We start from the raw sequence: 20,297 nt of genomic DNA on the forward strand, positions 1-20,297 counted from the left end.
TGTTTTTAGGTTCTAAGTAAAAATTGTTTGGTGATACTAAAGTAATATTTAAAGATAATTTATGCTTTCGGGTCACACTTGCTTAGCTCTCCTTCCTTTCCCTTAGCTTTCGCACTTGATAGTTAACACAGGAGGAGTTGCTGCCATCATTGACTGCATCGGGTCTTGCAAAGGAAACATAAGGCTGCCCGGCATCATGATGCTTGGTTATGTGGCGGCTCATTCTGAGAACCTGGCAATGGCAGTGATCATTTCCAAGGTTGGTTCTTGCTTGGTTTTCTTCTAGTTATTGTAGGAAGATATTCTAAGAATCACAGTAATACTCTCCAACAGATTATAAAATCTAACTGACCAGAGTGAAAGAAACCTGAAGACTTTTTCAGCTTCTTTCCAAGGCTTATTAGTAAGTTTCTGAAAGCAATGCTAGAATAAGGTTTATTTTGTAGGCAGTTTAAAGTTTTCATCAGTATTTAATATCTACAAAATATCAATACCTCTGAGTATTAGGATTACCTGTTTTGAAATAGTCAGTGTATTTTACATTGAAGGATCGACTGTATATATTTACAAAATGTAAAGCATGCTTTGATTAAAGGCATTACATGCCCAGTAGTCATTCTCCCCTTTCCTGACATTCAGGTAGGGGATGACAATGGCTAGGGCATCCCTTTCTATCTGCTTTCATCAGCTTTCATGAACTCATTTCTCTTCTTAGATGGGGGCAATTCAAAGCACATAGACTGTGTCCTTGCCTTAGGAATTTGGCCCCGTCTCATTTTATAACTTGGTATTAACCCACCATACAATGCATCCCTGACACATGGTAGGTGCTCAGAAATATTGATTGGATGAATAAAGATAGATTTCCTGAAGAACTCTTACAGGCTGTTTGCTAACAGTGTCTCTGGTAACTCTCTAGGGTATGTGTTTCTTATCAGCATAGAAAACCTGCTGTTCTATGTTAAACAGAAGTGTGGATTTCTGTTTTTTAATTCCCCGCTAATCCTCAGAATAAAAGGGAGCCTCAGATCTTTATTTTCTACCTATTCTTGGCTTTCCTCGCTTTTTAGCCTACACATTTATTTTGTTCTTCTATTACCGAAGACTATGATAGAGACTAGAACAGCAGTGCTGTTTCCTGAAGGGTCACTGTGGGGATATTACTAGGATTTTTGATTCTTGGTTCTTTTGTGGCTTGTCAGAAAGCTTACACATAGGAAGAATGATGAAAGAAGCAACAATTGCTTCTGCTTCCTCTATTTCCTCCCCAAAATAACAAGGAGGCAATCCCCTTCTTGGGCCTAGGGTTGCTGCTGGCCTCTCCCACCCAGTGGTCTGTCAGTTGAAGATGAAGGTGACAGCAGTAGTTTGAGGCGAACCACACAGTACTGTGTCCTTTTTCCTACATAATACTGTGAGGACTAGTAATAAACAGGACTTCACATTTAAATGATGCTTTATAATTTTCAAAGCACATTCATGTTTCTTACTTCATTTGGTATTCATAACAACCAAGGCCAGTAAGTCAAGAGTTTGGGGGTTGGGGTGGAAGAGGCTGACTTCTTTTCCTCCTGCTCCTTCAGTCTTGTTATGTCCCAGAATATGAACTTTCTGGAGAGTTGTCTCATTCTGAAGACAGATCTGACCTTTTGTATTGACAAACATTTTTAGTTGGAAAAAAGAAGCCAATGAAGAAAATTGGTCTTAATAACCGAATTTAAAGGTACAGGGGAAAAAAGTGTATATGATCATTTGGCCTCTGCTATGGTGTAGCATAACAATGTGACATTGACTTTTGTGGTACTAAATTTAAGGTAATAATTATTATAGTCTCAGATTAGTTAAAAAATTATTCCTATACAGAATCTGGAATTATAATTTGATTTGGCTATTTGAGTCTTCCTTAGATATAGAAACTATAAGGTCTTTGGGGTTCTTTAATTTGGTTTTGATTCTTTAGATAAAACTGAGTCCTAAAGTGCAAAATATAAACACGCGCTATGTAACAAAAGTAATTATTTCTACTTTAACATTTAGTCATGTTAAAATGGGCAAAACTGTCATTTTAAAGTTGACCAAAATTGATGAAAAATCTTTTACTATTTCAGGAAAGATTTTAGTGGACATATTTAATCTAAAAGTTATTTAAATAGAATTCTGGCTCATGTTATTCATTGGATTTCAAATCCATAGTAGTTATTTTGTTATCAGAATTATTATACTTAGTGAAAAGGCAATTTTAAGGAATTCCAAATTAACTTCTTTAACAAAGGAAAATAAGAGGTTTTAAAATCTAAGCATTTTAAATTTGTCACAGTGGAATTTGGTTTTGCCTGTGTACTAATCTGTGGCATCTGTTATTTGATTAAGTGCCTATCTATTTGGGGAGTAAACGCCAGTAGAGATAGTCTTAGTTTAGTTGGATTGTAACACATAATTAAAGTAAATTAGTTCTAGTCATATTATTGACTTTGATGTGTTCATTTATTGAACCATCTAGGAAAAAAGGATCAAGGCCAAAATGATTTTTTCTAATGTTTGAGAGGCATGGAAGACTCTTTAAACCTGCTCTAGAGTCATAACACTTGCTCTTTTGATCAACGCTGCAGGGTGTGCCCCAGTTATCAGTCTGTTTGTCAGAAGAATCAGAAGATCATATTAAGGCTGCTACTGCCTGGGCCTTGGGACAGATTGGGAGACACACCCCGGAGCATGCACGGGCTGTTGCCGTCACAAACACGTTGCCAGTTCTCCTTTCTTTGTACATGTCAACAGAAAGCTCTGAGGATCTTCAAGTAAAAGTAAGTGCTTAATTCTTATTGTTTTGTGAAGATTTTGACGCATTCTTAAAAATATGTAATATGAAATTGTTTCATTTTCATTATGGATAATACTGCTTTTATGAGTCAAGAAATAACAAATTTATTAGAAGAACTGCCTGCGGAGACTCTTCTTTGAAAATGGGATTCCCTTGTCTCTAAAAATCAGGGATACATTTTAAAGAAAGTTTTCTGTAGGTGCAAAGTTGTTTGTAAAATGAATGTCTAGTTGTTGCCTTCTACATTCTTGCTGACTTTTCTTATAGAATAGGAATTGAAGAATAATAGAATTTTGGAGTTAGAATTAGCTGCAGAGAACTGTAGCCCATCTTGCATTAATAAAATTGAGTCCAAAGGAATTTAAGGTGCTTTCAAACGTACAATGCCACTGAGCAGGAGGTGTTCCTGAAGCCATGATCTACCTCTCCTAACTCCGCAAGTCTGCCTGGTCTTTTAATGATATGTCTTAAATTTGTTCCTTAAAAGAAAAATGTCCATAGTATTCACTAAAGTAAACATTTTTAAATATGCATTTAAAAAATCCAGCTTTCTGAAAAAAGTATTACTAGCTACTGAAATGATTCACAAAACATGAGTATAAAGTAAGAGGGGTTGTTTAATAATTATAGAATTTCAAAGAAAGAAAATGTTTCCCGCCCTGGCTGGTGTGGCTCAGTGGATTGAGCGCCAGACTGCAAACCAAAAGGTCACAGGTTCAGTTCCAGTCAGGGCACACACCTGGGTTGTGAGCCAGGTCCCCAGTTGGGGGCATGCAATAGGCAACCACACATTGATGTTTCTTTTCTCTCTTTCTCCCTCCCTCCTCCTTTTTCTGAAAATAAATAAATAAAATCTTTAAAAAAAGAAAAAAGGAAACGTTTCCCATCATACTACCATGTTAGGAAAACATGTAACTTTTTTAAAACAGCTTTTAGAATCAACTTTTATTGAAAGAAGTGCACAGAAAAGACGATAATTCAAAATAAAATTAACAACAGTAAATTAAATTATATTTAAATTTTAATTAAAACAATAAATTAACAAATAAAAAAACATATTTGCTGAAACAACTTTAGATGATACAATGAGGCAGAAATTTTATTAGAACTGTAAAGTTCAGAGATTCTGAAAGTTATAGTGAATCATTTATCAACATACATTTTATAGAAGTGAATTTATGTATATTTGGTTATGTTTACATGTTATTTCTCTACAAATTCATTGAATGAAGCTGATTTCTAAATGAATGTTTTTTTCAGTTTTTACAAGACTTTCTGGATCAAAGCAATGATTTGGTAGATTTGGGGCTTCCCTTCTATTTCTCCAATGTTTAGTGCATTCCTTGGCAATGCTTGGTAGGACGAATAAGGCTGACAATGTGCTAAGGTCTTTTCCCATTTAAGAATTCTGTGATTCTTTGACTTTCTGGTTGAGAAATCACAGCCCCATTTTCAGTTTTGAATTGTTCAGGACAGTTTATTTACATATATGTAATTTTAGCTTATATATGTAGTCCTCTTTTGCCCTCAAATTTCTTTAACCCATTATCATTATCGTCTTTTCTTCCTCCCATATCCCACAGATTCTTCTTCTTTCCTTTTCCCTCTTTCTCACTTCTCATCCTCCTGCCCCTTCTAGTGAACCAGTGACCTGGCTCCTCTGCAAGGTTTCTTTAGGCATAAGCTGTGCTACCCAGGCTATAATAGTAATTATATTCAACTTCTAGATTATCAACAAATACATAATCAAATACACTATCACTCTCAGATTCCAGCACTTAACAACTTTTATTTTCCTGTAAGTATTGGAAATAAAGGAATCCATGAGCTAGAGCATGAATAGTTAATAGTGGAGTCAATAGTAATTATGGCCGAGAAACCCTTGCAAATAGTTTTTTAGGTAGCACTGTATAGGGATAGGCAAATGTAGGTTTACAGCTATAATACAAATAAATAATACATTAACAAATAATACAAGAATAAACTGTTTTGCATACCCACAACTGTAAACCTACTTTTGCCTACTTTTAAATTATTATGATATTATGTATAAATATCACTGTAGTTAAGATGATTTTTATTGTTTTAACAAAGGTGGTTTTAGTAAAACATTTAGGTTTACTAATAGAAGTTAACAACAGTAAGTTAAATTCTGCCTACATTTGATACAGTATTTATTTTCAAGAAATACACTGGATTTTAAATTTAAAAGTGGGATCTTTATCAATTATTGTTCATTAGCAATCTTCCAAGGCTTTGAGCCCATCCAAATATTTTCTTTTTAAAAACTTATTGATTTAAGAGAGAGAGAAACATCAATTTGTTGCTCCACTTATTTATTAATTCATTGGTTGCACCTTGTGCATGCCCTGAACAGAGATTGAATCCTCAACCTTGGTGTATTGGGATGACGCTGTAACCAGGTGAGCTACCCTACCAGGGCCAAAGATTTTCTTAATGTAGGTATCCATCATTCTTTTTCTTCTTTATCAAGGTCTCTTGGATCCTGTCAGTTGTTATGAAAGTCCAAGTCTGTTTGATTTGACATTATCTCAGTAGGGAAAAATGCAACCAAGAGCTTCAGGAACTGTCTTATGGTATTTCTCATTTGTTACTCGGCGGCAGCTTTCAAATTATAAGGCCATGTTGAAGTTTATTTTGTCCCAAAGGCATGTCAGCTTATTTTAAGCATTCTCTAATTGGTTCCAATCCAAGAGAACCAATGAGCAGCCCCTTGGAATTTCTTACATATTTTCATATAGCCTTACTATCTACCTGTGCCTGTATTATTTCAAATACCTTATTAAAAACTAAAACAAAAACAAAAACAAAACATCTTTTATTTAATGAGCTTACCTACATGTATTTTTAAACTATTCAGGTGATTGCATTTTCAACTTGTCTTGATTTAGAGACATCCTATTGAAATGTTCCATGTTATTTTTGGCATTTGAATAAATTCATTCTACTACCTTAGTTATAAAACTATTTCTAAGGCCATTATTTGATTTATTGTGTTCTTATCATAATGATTGTTCTGTTTAATTTTCAGCAGCTTTATTGAAATATAATTTACCCATTTAAAGTGATCAATTCCTTGGTGTTTAGTATATTCACAAAATTGTGTGATCACACCACAGTCTAATTTTAGAACACTTTCATTCCCCCCTTAGCTGTCACTCTGTTGTATCTTCCCTACCTAGCACCAGGCAACCATTGATTTACTTTTTGTCTTTGTATATTTGTCTCTTCTGGACATTTAATTAATTAATTAGTTAATTAATTAATTTATGACATTTAATTTAAATGGAATCATACAATATATGTGGCCTTTTGTGCCTGGCTATTTTCCCTTAGCATTAGTTTTAAGGCTCATTCTTATATATAGCATATATTGTTATTTTTCCTTTTTATTGTAAAGAAATATCCTATTGTATTATATACCATGTTTTGTTTATCCACTTAACAATTGATGAACTTTTTAAAAAGTATATTTTATTGATTATACTGTTACAGTTGTCCCAGTTTTTCCCCCTTTGCCCCCCTCTGCTCAGTACCCTCTTTTCCCCCACCAATGCCCCCTTAGGTCATGCCCATGGGTTGTGCAAACACTTATCTTTGTTTTTTTATTATAGCCATCCTAGTGGGTCTGAATTCGTAGCTCATTGTGGTTTTGATTTGTATTGATATTTCCCTGATGGTTAATGATGTCGAAAAAATGTTATCGTTTTTATGGGCCATTTATACATCTTCTTTAGAAAAAGATCTAATCAAACCCTTTGCTGCCCATTTAAAAATTAGGTTATTCTCAACTTGTAAAGGTTCTTTATATATTGGGGATACAAGTACTTATCAGATGTATGGTTTATAAGTATTTTCTCCCAATCTATGGATTATCATGTCACTTTCTTGATGGTACTTTAAAATTTAGATTAAATTAAATTTATATATTTTTTTCTTTTGTTGCTTGTGCAGTCGGAGTCATACCTGACAAGGCTTTGCCTAATCCAAGGTCACAAAATTTATTCTTACGTTCCCCTTTTATTATAACCCTTTTGGCCAAAATGCTTTCAGAACAACATTCACTTTTGAATAAAAAAAACATTTTTTTTAATTTTAAAGTTTTTATTAAAAATCATCCATAAGCAAAGCAACAATAAATAATTTTTATTATTCCTCTAATTTTTGTGAAGAACAATTGAAATGGTATCAAGTATTTATACTGACAATTTTATTTTGTTAATTACTATTTCTATGTGTATTGTTAAGAGGTGAAATACAGTGTTGCTAGTCACTGTGGTTTTTACAACAGCTTTGATCAGTGTGGACAGAGTCAGTTTTTAGAATTGACAGAAAAATGAATAAATATAGAACCGTAGGTGTTATGATGGTTCATAGGAAAACCAGACTCAAACTCAAGTTGCCCTAAATAGATAGATAACCCATGGTTCCTTCTCTGATGTCATCATATATTATGTATGTCTAAGGATAAACAATAGCTACTAAATGTGGTGACATTAGCAAAATTTATAATCTGTTGTTCATTAATTTAAAGTAAGATATTACTTGATTTACTGAATTAAAAAATAAGAACTATTTTACTTTGCTTACAGCAATAACTTAACAAAAAGCACATTTACTAAAGGCTATTAAATTTTAAATCCAAAATATGACATAATCTTGTATGTAGAAAATCCTATGGAATAAACAAACACACACATAAATACCAGAGGTACTGACTTCAGCAAAGTCATAGGGTATAAGGTCAAAATATAAAAATCAATTTTATTTCCATAGGCTAATAATGATCAATTCAGATGTGAATATATTTTCTTAATTTCAAAATAGCATCAAAAAGAGTAAATTACTTAGGAATAAAGTTAACAAAAGAAGTATAAGACTTGTATACTGAAGGCTACAAAACATTACTGAAAAAAAATTTAAAGAAAATCTGAATGGGAAGACTTTCCATGTTCATGGAGTAGAAGATTAGATATTGTTAAGATGGCAATACTCCCCAAATTGATCTACATATTCAATACAATCTCTATCAAAATCCCAGCTGGCTTCGCTGCCCCCCTCCCACTCCCCATTGAAAAGGTGATTCTAAAATTCACATAGAAATGCAAAGGACCCATACTATCCAAAACAATTTTGAAAAAGAAGGACTTACACTGCTTAATTTCAAAACTTACTACAGAGCTATAGTAATAAAGATAGTGTGGTACTTGCTTACAGAAAGACATATATACCAGTGTAAGTGAATTGAGAATCTGAAGTAGGCTCTTTTTTGGTCAATTGATTTTTCACAAAGTACCAAGACAATTAATGTAAGAAGGATAATATTTTTAGCAGATGATAATGAGACAATTATTATATCCTCATACAAAAATATTAATCTGCATCCTTATTTCATACCATACACAAGAAATAACTTAAAATAGATCATAGATATAAATATGAGTTTAAGACTATAAAACTCTTAGAGAAAACATAGGAGTAAATATTTGTACCTTAGATTAGGCATTGATTTCTTAGATATGACACCTAAAGCACAAGTGATAAAGAAAATATTGACAAATTGGTTTTCATCAAAATTAAAAACCTGTATGCTTCAAAAGACACCATTAAGAAGAAAATGAAAAGACTTGGAAAAATATTTGCAAGTCACATATTTGAGAAAGCACATATTCAAAAATATATAAAAGGATTCTTGCAAGTCAATAATAAGACAAATAATCTAAACACTGGGCAAAGATTTGAATAGAAATTTCAACAAAGGAAATATAAAAATGGCCAATCAGCACATGAAAAGATGTCAAACATCATTAATCACTAGGGAAATGCAAATCAAAATCATAATGAGATAATACTTCAAACCCACAAGAATGGCTATAATTAATAAAATGGATAGTAACAAGTATTGATCGTCATGCGGAGAATCTTAAACCTCCTTACATTACTATTGGGAATGTAAAATGTTATAGTTACATTGAAAAACAGTTCAGCAGTTTCTCAAAATGTTAAAACATAAATTTACCATCAGCATCCAAATACTCCATCCCTAAGTATTTTCCCAAGAGAAATGTAAACATCTGTTTACACAAAGACTTGTATATGAATCTTCATAGCAGCATTATCCATAATAGCCAAAGGAGGAAACAATCCAATGTCCATCAACTGGTGAATGGATAAACAAAGTGTGATAAATATGTATAATGGAATACTAGTAACAATAAAAGGAATGAAATACTAATACATGCTATAACATGGATGAACTTCATGTTGAGCTTTCCTCTATAGTTGAGTAGATTTGTTTTGCTTCTGTGAGTGGGGCAATTTCTACTAGTGATCAATAGCAGTGAAGAAGGCCAGACTCAAAAGTTCATATATCATGTGATTTCATTTATATGAAATGTCCAGAAAAGTCAAATTTATAGACAGAAATTAGATTAGTAGTTGCCTAGGGATGGTGGGGATAAGTGGGGTGAAGGAATAAGGAATGACTACAAATGGGCATGAAGTTTCTATCTGGGATGATAAAATATTCAAAAATTAGATTGTACTGATAGTGCACAGTTCTGTAAATTTACTAAAAATCTATTGAATTGTGCACTTGAAATGAATGACTTTATAGTATGTAAGTTGTATCTCAATAAAGTTGTTAAAAATATTAAGCCCAGAAATTGGCAAGTAAACAAAATCTTAATTAATATATTAATATTTTTCATGCTGGACAATACAGCTGATTATTAATCATGACATACATTCCTATATAGAAGTATATACCTGTGTTCGTATAATCATAAATCTAATATATTTCTTAACAAAGGATAGTACAGCTCAGTGAATTTCTAGGGTCATTAGAATCTAATCCTCTAGGGCTCTTGATTAATAACTTGACAGTACATCACCAATTTGGAACTGTTAAGAGTCAGGCTGTCCACATGATACAGTGAATGTGATCTCTGCTATCCTGTTAGTAGACCTTGACACCAGTTAAGTTAAATTTGTTGACCTGCTGGGTCACTGTGGTCCTAAGTTGGTTCACAAAGGTATAACTTATGTTATACTACATGTGGACAAAATTTGGGTTGCATTACATAATTTGTTGTTTCATTTAATCTAGTTTATAAAACAATATTTGAGGACAAGTATGTCAAGAGATAAGAGATTACAAGACTGCTTAGCCTCAGTCTCTGGGAAACCATAAATTCAAGAGTTTTTAATTGGAGAGCACACATGTGATGAAAGTTTTTTGCTGAATCCATTTATCAACTGTAAAATTCATGATGTGAAAAGCAAAATACTCCTTGACATTCAAGAGCATTGCTAAATGTTGAAGAGCAAGATCCCAGAAGACCAGGTCAGCTAAGGCCTCAGAGAGAGAACAGGTGATCGGAGGAAAGGCTATAAAAATGGACTGAAGCATAAACCACATACATACAAGCAGATGTGGATTTCTAGTGGAAAATAGCTGTAGATAAACCCAGTCGTGAAGCCTTCCAAGGTGAAGGGGGCAGGCTTTAATACAAAGAAACAGAATCACAAGAGCCATGGCCTTAGAGCTGGCTGCAGGAATGTGCTGCAATTATATCAGAGCCCTTCCTCAGCCACACTTTTGGCACCACCACATGGTGTCACCATGAAATACAGAGTGCTGGGGGACAGTAGGAAAGGTACCTGTGGGTACCTATTCTTTTGCTTGTGGGTGATACACCCACCCCCTTTTGTAGAGCTTTCCTCTATAGTTGAGTAGATTTGTTTTGCTTCTGTGAGTGGGGCAATTTCTACTAGTGATCAATAGCAGTGTATCTACAAATGCTCATTGAATACTGCATATAGTAGAATATTTCTGACTACATACCCATAAGCCATGAGCCTTCTGGAGAATATAGAACACCTGATAATGGCTTTCTATAGTAAACTAGGTATTTTTTCAAATTTGTTGATTAGAAGGAAGGAGTAGGGCATTAGCTAACTCAGAGTTTCATATATACAAATTTTTACACTAATAAAATGTAATACATTATTAATTTTCAGTCTAGAGCTTTATGATTTATAATTTTAATTTTCTCATAGGTATTTTAAAAGCTCAATAATACACTCTACATTTTAAAAGTTGACACAAAGATAACTGGCAGGATATTCTGTGATAAAACCAATGAAAGATAGGAGTCTTTCTGACAACTATTTTTTAAAAATAAAACAACTGTTGTCATTGCTGGGGAGTGAGTGGTATAAAGGGACTAAATGGTAATGGGAAAAACGATACAATAAAGATTGAATAAAAAAAGAAACTTCACTAAGCAAGATCCTCCATTGTGAAGTATTTTGAGTTGAGTTCACTCATCATGAATAATATATTCAACTAATTTATATATTTTAGATCTACTGGATATAAGTAAATTAAAATTTAAAATGTTCATTTTGCATTTAAAAAAATAAAACAACTGCTGCTTAGACCAGGAAATTGATTTCATTTTCAAATTCCTGGGACATGAGACATAAATTTTTGTGAAGATTTAATTGATTGCTTACTTTGGTATGTGTTTTGCTTTGTATTTCAATAGAGTAAAAAAGCCATAAAGAATATTTTACAAAAATGCACCTATTTACCAGCCCTTGAGCCATTTCTGTTTGATGCTCCTCCCAATATTCTGAAGCATGTGGTTGGACAGTTCAGTAAGGTAAGAAGTGCATTTAGCATGGAAGTGGGGGAAGAAAATGAAAATAAATTAACTTTTTTCGTTTTTTTTTTTCTGTTGGATCAATGTTTTCTTCTGTAAGATGGGGGCAGGGTTCTCCTACTTAATTCACTGATTATATTGACAGGGATAGAAACATAAATTAATAAAATTCACATTTCCTTTTTCCTCACAATCTCTGTACCATCTTTTTTAATGTTCCTAGGGAGTATATACAGTATGTCAACACATAAAAACATCATAATATAGATAATTTATATTAAGTAACTTTTAGTAATTTTCCCGGTTATCTATTAGTCTCATTCATCTGGGAACACTGAAAAGGTCTTTAAAAGAAAAAGAGAAAGATCGCTGAGCCACTGAAATATTTTTCACAAAGTTCATGCACTTACTAGAGATGCTCTCAGACAGTCATTTGAAGTTCATTGACTTATTTTATGAACGATCTAAACAAATGTAGCTGTTAAATATTTCTTAGATGATTGCAGATTAAAAGTAGTAGGGTAGGAAGGTCAAGCTGCTAGCAGGGCCAGCAGCCAGCAGGCCTGACAGCTGATAGCAAAGGCTGAGAATGACTGCGTTGCTGCAGCCATTGGTCACCAGGACGGTGACCCTAAGCTATCAAGGACTGGTTAAATTGTGCTCAGGGGATTTGATTTAAGAAAATGGGGTCTGTGGAAAGAGTATCCCATAGTGGCTCTGAGCTCAGGCTGTGGAGTTGGAGTACCTGGATGATTACCCATAAAATGGAGATAATAAGAGTGCCTGTTTCATAGGGTCATTATAAAGTTAAATGAGAGGTTATACGAAGAGTTCAGCTCAATTCCAGGCACATGTTAAGCACTCAAATGCACACAAACACACACAGTTGTTTTTAATATATAGAACATAAAAGTAATTAAGGTTGATTTAAAAATTAATAAAAATGAATGGGGTCAAGTTTATTTGACTAGTCAGTTATAATACTATATAAAGAAGCTACTACTATCCACTCATGTTCATTGCCTTTATTCCATCTGCACAACATAAAAAGTTCATACATTTCTAGAAAGACTGATTTTTACTTCTAATCATAAGCAAATTCGGGCTCATTGTTACAGGTATATTGGGCATAAATTCTCTTTTACACTATTGTTGCTTTTCAGTAGTAACAATCCAACTTGGAAAAGAAAAGGTGACATTTTAATGTGCTTCACTTTTAAAGGTGCTGCCACATGATAGCAAAGCTCGACGACTTTTTGTAACAAGTGGTGGACTTAAAAAGGTTCAAGAGATAAAAGCAGAACCTGGATCTCTTCTTCAGGAATACATCAACAGTATTAACAACTGCTACCCAGAGGAAATAGTAAGGTGGGAAAAATAGACTCTGAGAAGGTCAATATTATAATGTGGTTTTTCTGTTTTCCAATATAGATTTTATATTCACTTTGTCAAAATGTGGACTTTGAAATACTACATAAGACCAATGTACACCTTTACCTCTGCTCTTGACCACTTTATTTACCTCAAGTTAAATTAGGTTCTGATTGATATACACATTTCCAAGTCAATTGCAATGTCATATGAGACACTTCTGTACTAATTTAAGACATGTTTTATGAAAGATTACCCAAATACAGAGTTCAGATTAAATGAATCTTTAATGTGAACCTGATTTAGAAAGGACTTATAGATTCTGATTTTCAAAATCCCCTGCATATTATTGTTATTAAGCTCACATTTGTATTAATAGGAGTATTACAAATAGAAAAGAGATGTTGAGTATCAGAAAGAAAGTTACTGTCTGTATTTGAAAGGAACTTAAATAAATAATGTCGTTTATAATATGCAGGTGCTCCACAGTAATGGAGCAGGAAGCTACTTTCAAGATTAATTTTTTTAAATGAGGTTGATTTGTAAAGCACTAAACCTAAGTCTCAAATCTTATAAGCCTAAAATAACCATACCATTAACTCCAAAGTTACCAAGGAGGTAACTTTCCTTTTATTATGTGAAAAATACCCACAATACATGCAGAATTAAAAGCCATATTTATCTACTTCTACACTTATTTCTTATTTTTGCTAATTAATATTGGAGGATATTGGAGAATTTCAATTTTAAAACACATATAAACTTATAAAAGTCATATAAACTATTCTTCCTATTTAATATCAGTGGTTTTTCCTACATATGATAACACTGATTTTAAAAACAGAAATAAATTTAAGATAATTTGTTTTCTATTCACATATATTCTGCAAGTAAAATTCTTTTCAAAGATGTAAGTTTAGGTACTTTTGGGAGGTTTATGAGAACTCCTTGACCAAATATTTCCAATAAGTTAGCTTTGAAAATAATAATACATATAAAATATACAAAAGAAATAGCATATCATAAAATGTATATCTAACATATATAATTTACAAATATAATGATTAACAAAAGTTTACATAACATATATATGTAAGACCACTAAATGAAGGAAATATGAAAATCTTTTCTCGATAAGTAGATAAAATTAAATTTTACACATTTACACATCCCTTTAGGAAGAATGTTATTTCATGTAAGTTTAAAATAACTTTTAATATAATATTCTAACATAAACAAAATTATAGAAAAATGAAAAAAGCAAACTAAAGGGCTCCCCAAATGGAATGAACTACTAGAATTAACCAATGGTAAAGTACTTTCTTGAATAGAAATCTTTCTAGGATTACTTTACAGGGCATGAATGGAAACTAAAAAGCTCTTCTGTTATATAGAACCTAATTTGGTGCTTTGTCAAAATATCATTGTAAATTTTTAACTTCTAACATTCTGTAATCTTGAATTTTATTTTAAAAATTGACTAGTTATCATGAAGAATTTTGGTTAGCTAACTTTTTTCAAGTTTCTGATATATTTTTTAAAGCATTAGGTTCTATAAAATGGTGTTTTATAGAAACCTTTGAAATGTCTTTCTATGAAGAGGCAACTATAATCTTAAAATAGTTTTGTTTTTACAATCCTATTCTCAAGAATCACTTTATAACTATTTCAGAACTAATTATTCTTTATGAGACAGCTTATCAATGGTTACATCTCTCTGCTCTTATTAGCCTAAACATTTACTTCCTATTGCCTTCTAATTTTAGTAGTCTTTAAAAATTTCTAATAAAGGTAGTTGGTATGAGATAGAAGGGACCTAGGACCAGATGTTAGAATCTCTAAGTTCTAGTTCTTGTCCACTCCACAACCAGAGGTGTTTTGGGAACTCCTTTGTCTTCTGGATCTCGTCTAAACTGGGGAGAGGAAGATGCTTTTAGGAAACATTTAATTTGGGGAGGGAGGCATGCATACAGTCTTCCATTTGGCACATTTCTGATGTGGTAACTGTATAATATCCCAAATTCTACACGGTCTAGGGTGAGGTTAATTCACTTATACTCTTAAAGGCCCTTTAGAGGTAAACTGGGATAGCAGTGGTTGACAGGCATAGAAAAGGAATTTCCTCTTTTTTGGAGGTTCATTTTAGTTCTTTTATGAGGAGTATATGGTTAACAGCTACCAAATAGCAGCACAATTTTCAAAGTTTGGTTCTTTTAAAAAATCTATTCCTTGCCATTTACATAAACAAATACCTACCTTGTGTCTGACATATGTATTGTATAAGGCCTAAGAAGTTGAGACTACTTTAAAATTTGGGACTAACGTAGAGCAACAGTTATGAATTCCCCAGTGTATGACTATTTTCAAGAGATCCACTGTTGAAGGGACAATTTTTTCCAGAGTAGGAGGCCTTTAGAGTGAAAACATTCTTTAAAGTAGCTTTTTATGTTTATACAATATGTATATACCTGTTTAACTATGACTATCTGTACAAGCACACTATCAAGAAGAATGCAGCTCTGTTTTGTCCACTGTAACTTGACAAATTGTGGAAGAAATTAGTATACTATCAATTATGAGTTTTTAAATCAACCTTCTGAGGATAAAGATAACTGACAAAGGACAAAGCAAGTCTCAAACATTAGGTTTAATCTGGAGAAAACACCTTAGGAGACTTACTTATTTTAAGTGTTTTTGGAAATTTTTAAATTACACTTTAGATTTTTTTAAGTAATTTATTCTAGAATGTCTACCAAATTTTATTTGACATAATTTTATATGCATGTAAATTCTGTCCATGGTATATGAAGCATCCCACCATGCATTAACTGACATATTTAATACTTTTAGACTAAATGTTTCATAAAATGTTCTATTTATAAATATAAATTTATAGTACTATAGATGCCTAAAACAAATGAAATTAATTTCCTATATTTGTGTAATAGAATACTTGTAAACCACTTATGAAATAGCTCTTTAATATGAAGTATGCTCCCAGAAATGTGTTTTTATGGGTGACCAGATCTGATTAAAATATAACTTGAGAATAATCTCTAAGACAATCAAGATGCAGAACTTGATTAGTAATGATAGTGTTGCCTAACTTATGATAAATAATCTATTAGCTATGGTCATTAAAGAAACCTCAGTCACTTGATATAATAAAAACAAAATCGCTTTAATAAAGTACTATCACTGAATTTAAGATACCCATTTTTTTGCCACTGCTTTGATATTCCTTAAATGTTTTGTTATTTGTCTAGCACAGTCTTGTGGGTTCATGTTCTTTTTCTTGATAGTCTCTAAACTTGTGCACAAAGCATTAGTGGAGCATAATTATTCAGAGGTCTCATTTATAGAATTATTTCAGATAATAACCTCATATTGAATCTTTGGCGCTTACTGTGCTGAATCTTTTCACCAGTATCTAATAAAAATTTTTTCTTTTTCAGGTATTATTCTCCTGGATATTCAGATACACTTTTGCAGAGAGTGGACAGCTATCAACCAGCTACTAACTAAGCAAAGTTACAGTTTTCTACTCAGATTCAGAGCAGAGTAGTTATGAATAAAAGTTGTTAAACCTCTTTCTAAATATCTGAATTATTACATTCTAGATTTATTCAATGTGAAATACCTTTAGATAATATTTTCTAAATTTATGTAATACTTTAAAAATTAGTGGCTTGAATTTATGAGAAATGTTTCATGGTCATTTACACAGGATTTAATCTAAAGGTAGATTTAAAAAGACATTCAAGAACTTTAAGGCATTTGTTATTGTTCTATTAAAAACTACACACACACACACACACACACACCACATCTCCAACTAGACAGATAAAAGGTGGTATTCAAAAACTCAGTTGTTTTGGCCAATTCTTTGCAGGCACAGGCAAGGAAAACTGGCCTTGCAAATTCCATAGTAGGTTATAGAAGGAAAATAGCTGAAAGAGGAAACTTTTCATCTCAAGTTTTCTAAGCTGTTTTCTTACCCTGCCTAAACTGTTTCTTACCTTTCATGGAGCTGGAGAAGGCAGAAATCAGCATTAAGCATTATAGGACTGCAGACATGCTTTCTGCTTTCATTGAAAGGTTTCTAAGTCTAGCTTTGCTCATGAATAAACAAGGAAACAGGCATGTAAAACGGGTCATCATTATTCCCTTGTCCTAGTCACTTTCCCAAATTTCAAAAGTCACATTTTCAGAGATTACAGACATATTTGAAAAGAACACCATCAGGCTGAGACTTTACATGCATCTTTATTCACTTAGGAAGCTAAAATGGAGTGAGAGGGGGTTTCAATGAAATTTTAAATAAAAATAGCATTAGAATTGTCCTTTTCATTTTTCCTATTTACTGTGTTTCTGACCTTGGGGAATATGTGATTAGATTTAGGAATCTGATTAGTTGGCATGTGTGTGTCTTTTGATCTAAAGGGACAGTCCCTACAGTGACCTCCCTTTGGAAGACTGGAGAGAAGAATGATAATCAGGGAGCCCCTTTGCCACAGTGCTTCCAGTCTGGCTGGCTTTCTTACCCATTTACTTTGGGTATTTTCTGGATTCATCTCTATAATCATTTCCTATCAGTGCATATGGCTTTTTGCATCTTTTAGAACGTCATTTTACCCACAATTATACCATTTCTTTCTGTCTTATACAGCCTAGAATTGCTTGCAGTTTTACTTTTTAATACTTCCTTGGGCCTACTTTGTTTCCTTGCAGTGATTTCTTTGACTTATTGCATAAGAAAGTATCTTTAGTCCCAGATTTGTACCTTTCATTTTTCTCTCCTGTCTGTCTGCTTGTCTTATGAACCTTTTAAGAATCTCAGAAAATAAAGGTAGTTTTCATCTTCCTTACATTAAGACCTTTTTTTCTTAATGACCATGTTGGTAATGAAGAAACTGGTCTATATAGGATAAAATCTCTTCCGATGTTATGAATTTCTTATAATGTATTTCTAGCCATTCTATATTGTACTTGAAGGTTTTCACTTCACACACACCATTTCATAACCTATCAAATAGTACTAAACTACGAAAGTAATAAATATTTCATAGTGTATGGATGGGTGCTACAATTTAATCATATGCAATTTGGAAAATTTATGCTATGAAATGTTTCTTGACATAAAACACTTAAAAGAAAATGAAATTTTGGTTTTTTAAAGTCTATTATGAGACTTTTTAAAACAAAAAAATTTTTCTATTTGTGCTAAAATAAAAAGTGTCTCCTGCTGCTGATGTTCTTTAATATTTCACCCCTGGCTTGAATTTTGTTAGTTTTAATTCTCTGAGCAGACCAACCCTCTCTTCACTGTCCACCCTCCTCCACCCCCATCAATTTATTTAAAATTCAACTATTATTAGGATATCTCGTTTAGCTGAACAATTTATTTTAAGGACTTCAGTTTAGGAATAGAATTGGTTGAATCTTACTACTGGTTGACCTTTGTTCATTTAGTTCACCTGTTGTGGAAATATAGATGCCTATCAGTGATGCCTGAAAGAGATGTTGAAAATCTGGGTTCTAGTCATATCTGTTAAGTAGTAAGGGTGATGATACTTGCTCAGCTCACTAATAAGATGCTTGTGAAAATAATCTGCAATGATGCATGTTAACAATTTTGTAAACTGTCCCGTTCTGTGCAATCCAATATGTCACTTATGGGCAATGACAGTCAATGACAGATTATACATTTGGGCCAAAAATCAAGCAAGTGGACAGAGCAGGCCCCATACTCTTAAATAAGTGGAGTTATACCAGATGATTTATGATAAAGAAAAGCTACATTTCTTGCCCTCATGGAGTTTTCTAATGTCAACACATTTGCCTGGACACAGTGTGCAAAATAGGCACAAGATATTGAATACAAAACAGGCATGTTTCATTTAATATAAAAAACAAATGATGACCTCATATTTTTCTAAACTTTTCCTCTCAAACTCTCCCCTTAAAGGAACCATTAAAAGATCTGCTGTTTCTAAACTTGATTTGAGGTCCTGCTTAACATAAACCCTGACCTTAAATTCCTGGGTCAGGCTATCTCCCATCCAAGATGTCAAGTTTAGAAACTGACCTTAAAAGAACAAAGGATGTAGTTGCTGTGTTTTCAAATCGCCAACCCTTTGATTGAGTTAGGTGCTAGCAAATGTTGAGGCTTGTGTATACTCTGGCTTATTTGCACACCACCATCTAGAAAAGAGTGATTTGTACTTACTCTGTTTCAGAGATTAAACAGATCAAATGACAATCTTAACTGTAACTATTGCATTTACCCATTGTTTAAGGGTAAATTTAAAATTTGATTTGCTAGTAATGTTTTGTTTTTAAAAGGTCTTGGTAGACCATAAAATTGGACACATATTCAGTGATAATTGCTTTAAAGAACAGTGAGTTTTATTGTTTGTAAAAGTAAGTTTTTTACAAAATTTAGGATATATGAAAGGATAAATTAAAAAGAAAAAATAGCACTCCAAATCTCACAACCAAGAAAATAATTGTCATTAACTGTTAATATAGTTCCGAGTTCCTTTTTGAGTTTTGTACAGATAGAAAAAATTTAGAAAAGTGTATTAATGTTATACATGCTATTTAAAAATAAAAAGCAAAAGTTATAGCAGTTTGCTTGTTTCACAGAAGATGGAGTTTTAACGTTTTTGTTTTCATTTTAGTGGGTTTAGGGAAAAGGTCTCCTCAATGATAGATTAGGGATCACTATAAAATATGTATAAATGGCTTGCTTTTATTAATGATTGACTAGTGTTTACTATAGGGATTTTAAACTGAGTGCTATTTATGGCTTACCAGTTTTATAACCTTGGATCAGGAATATTATACTAATAATATGTCATTTTGCAAGGTCATTTGATATAGATATTTACATATTTTATTTTTTCTTTTAATTTTCATTTTTTAACATATTTTATAGCCTTTCCTATGCATATAGAATTTGTGGTAATGCAGTCTTGCTAGAATTTATACTAAAATATGAAATGTATACATTACTAATGGTGCTTACTTAACGTATTTTTGATATAAAGAATTTCAATTCTTTGAGAACTATTTTTAAAATTTAATCCTTATTGTATTTTTTTATATTACCTTTTAGTCCCATTATACCTCCATCCCCAGCAATCACCACACTGTTATCCATGTCCATGAGTCCTTTTTCCTTTTTGTTCAATCCCTCCACCCTCTAATCTCCCCCCTTCAATAGCTGTCATCCTGCTCTCCATCTATGAGTCTGTCCCCACTGTGAGAAACGCTCACAATAAAAACTGGGACACAGGACTTGACCAGTAAAGCGAGGCCTTTATTCACGAATCTGCAGAGCCGGGCGCACCCTCACAGCCAGGAAAATGTGTGCGCACCAAGTAGACAAAGATGGCTGGTTTTATAGTCTTAGC

At 32.8% G+C, this 20,297-nt stretch overlaps 1 protein-coding gene across 1 annotated transcript in view; it reads left to right on the forward strand.

Moving 5' to 3' along the window:
- Positions 1 to 16,460, forward strand: part of LOC150019571 (sperm-associated antigen 6) — a 37,656-nt gene extending 21,196 nt beyond the window's left edge. Inside the window, exons 6-10 of the mRNA XM_090268006.1 lie at positions 107 to 259; positions 2,610 to 2,801; positions 11,392 to 11,508; positions 12,731 to 12,876; positions 16,335 to 16,460. Coding sequence (XP_090124132.1) covers positions 107 to 259; positions 2,610 to 2,801; positions 11,392 to 11,508; positions 12,731 to 12,876; positions 16,335 to 16,404 — 678 coding nt within the window. The 3' untranslated portion in view covers positions 16,405 to 16,460. The remainder of the gene's footprint in view (positions 1 to 106; positions 260 to 2,609; positions 2,802 to 11,391; positions 11,509 to 12,730; positions 12,877 to 16,334) is intronic.
- Positions 16,461 to 20,297: the final 3,837 nt, after the last annotated feature.

This window comes from Furipterus horrens, unplaced genomic scaffold (genome assembly GCF_987537825.1).
Source record: "Furipterus horrens unplaced genomic scaffold, mFurHor1.1.pri manual_scaffold_2, whole genome shotgun sequence".
NCBI classification, from domain to species: domain Eukaryota; kingdom Metazoa; phylum Chordata; class Mammalia; order Chiroptera; family Furipteridae; genus Furipterus; species Furipterus horrens.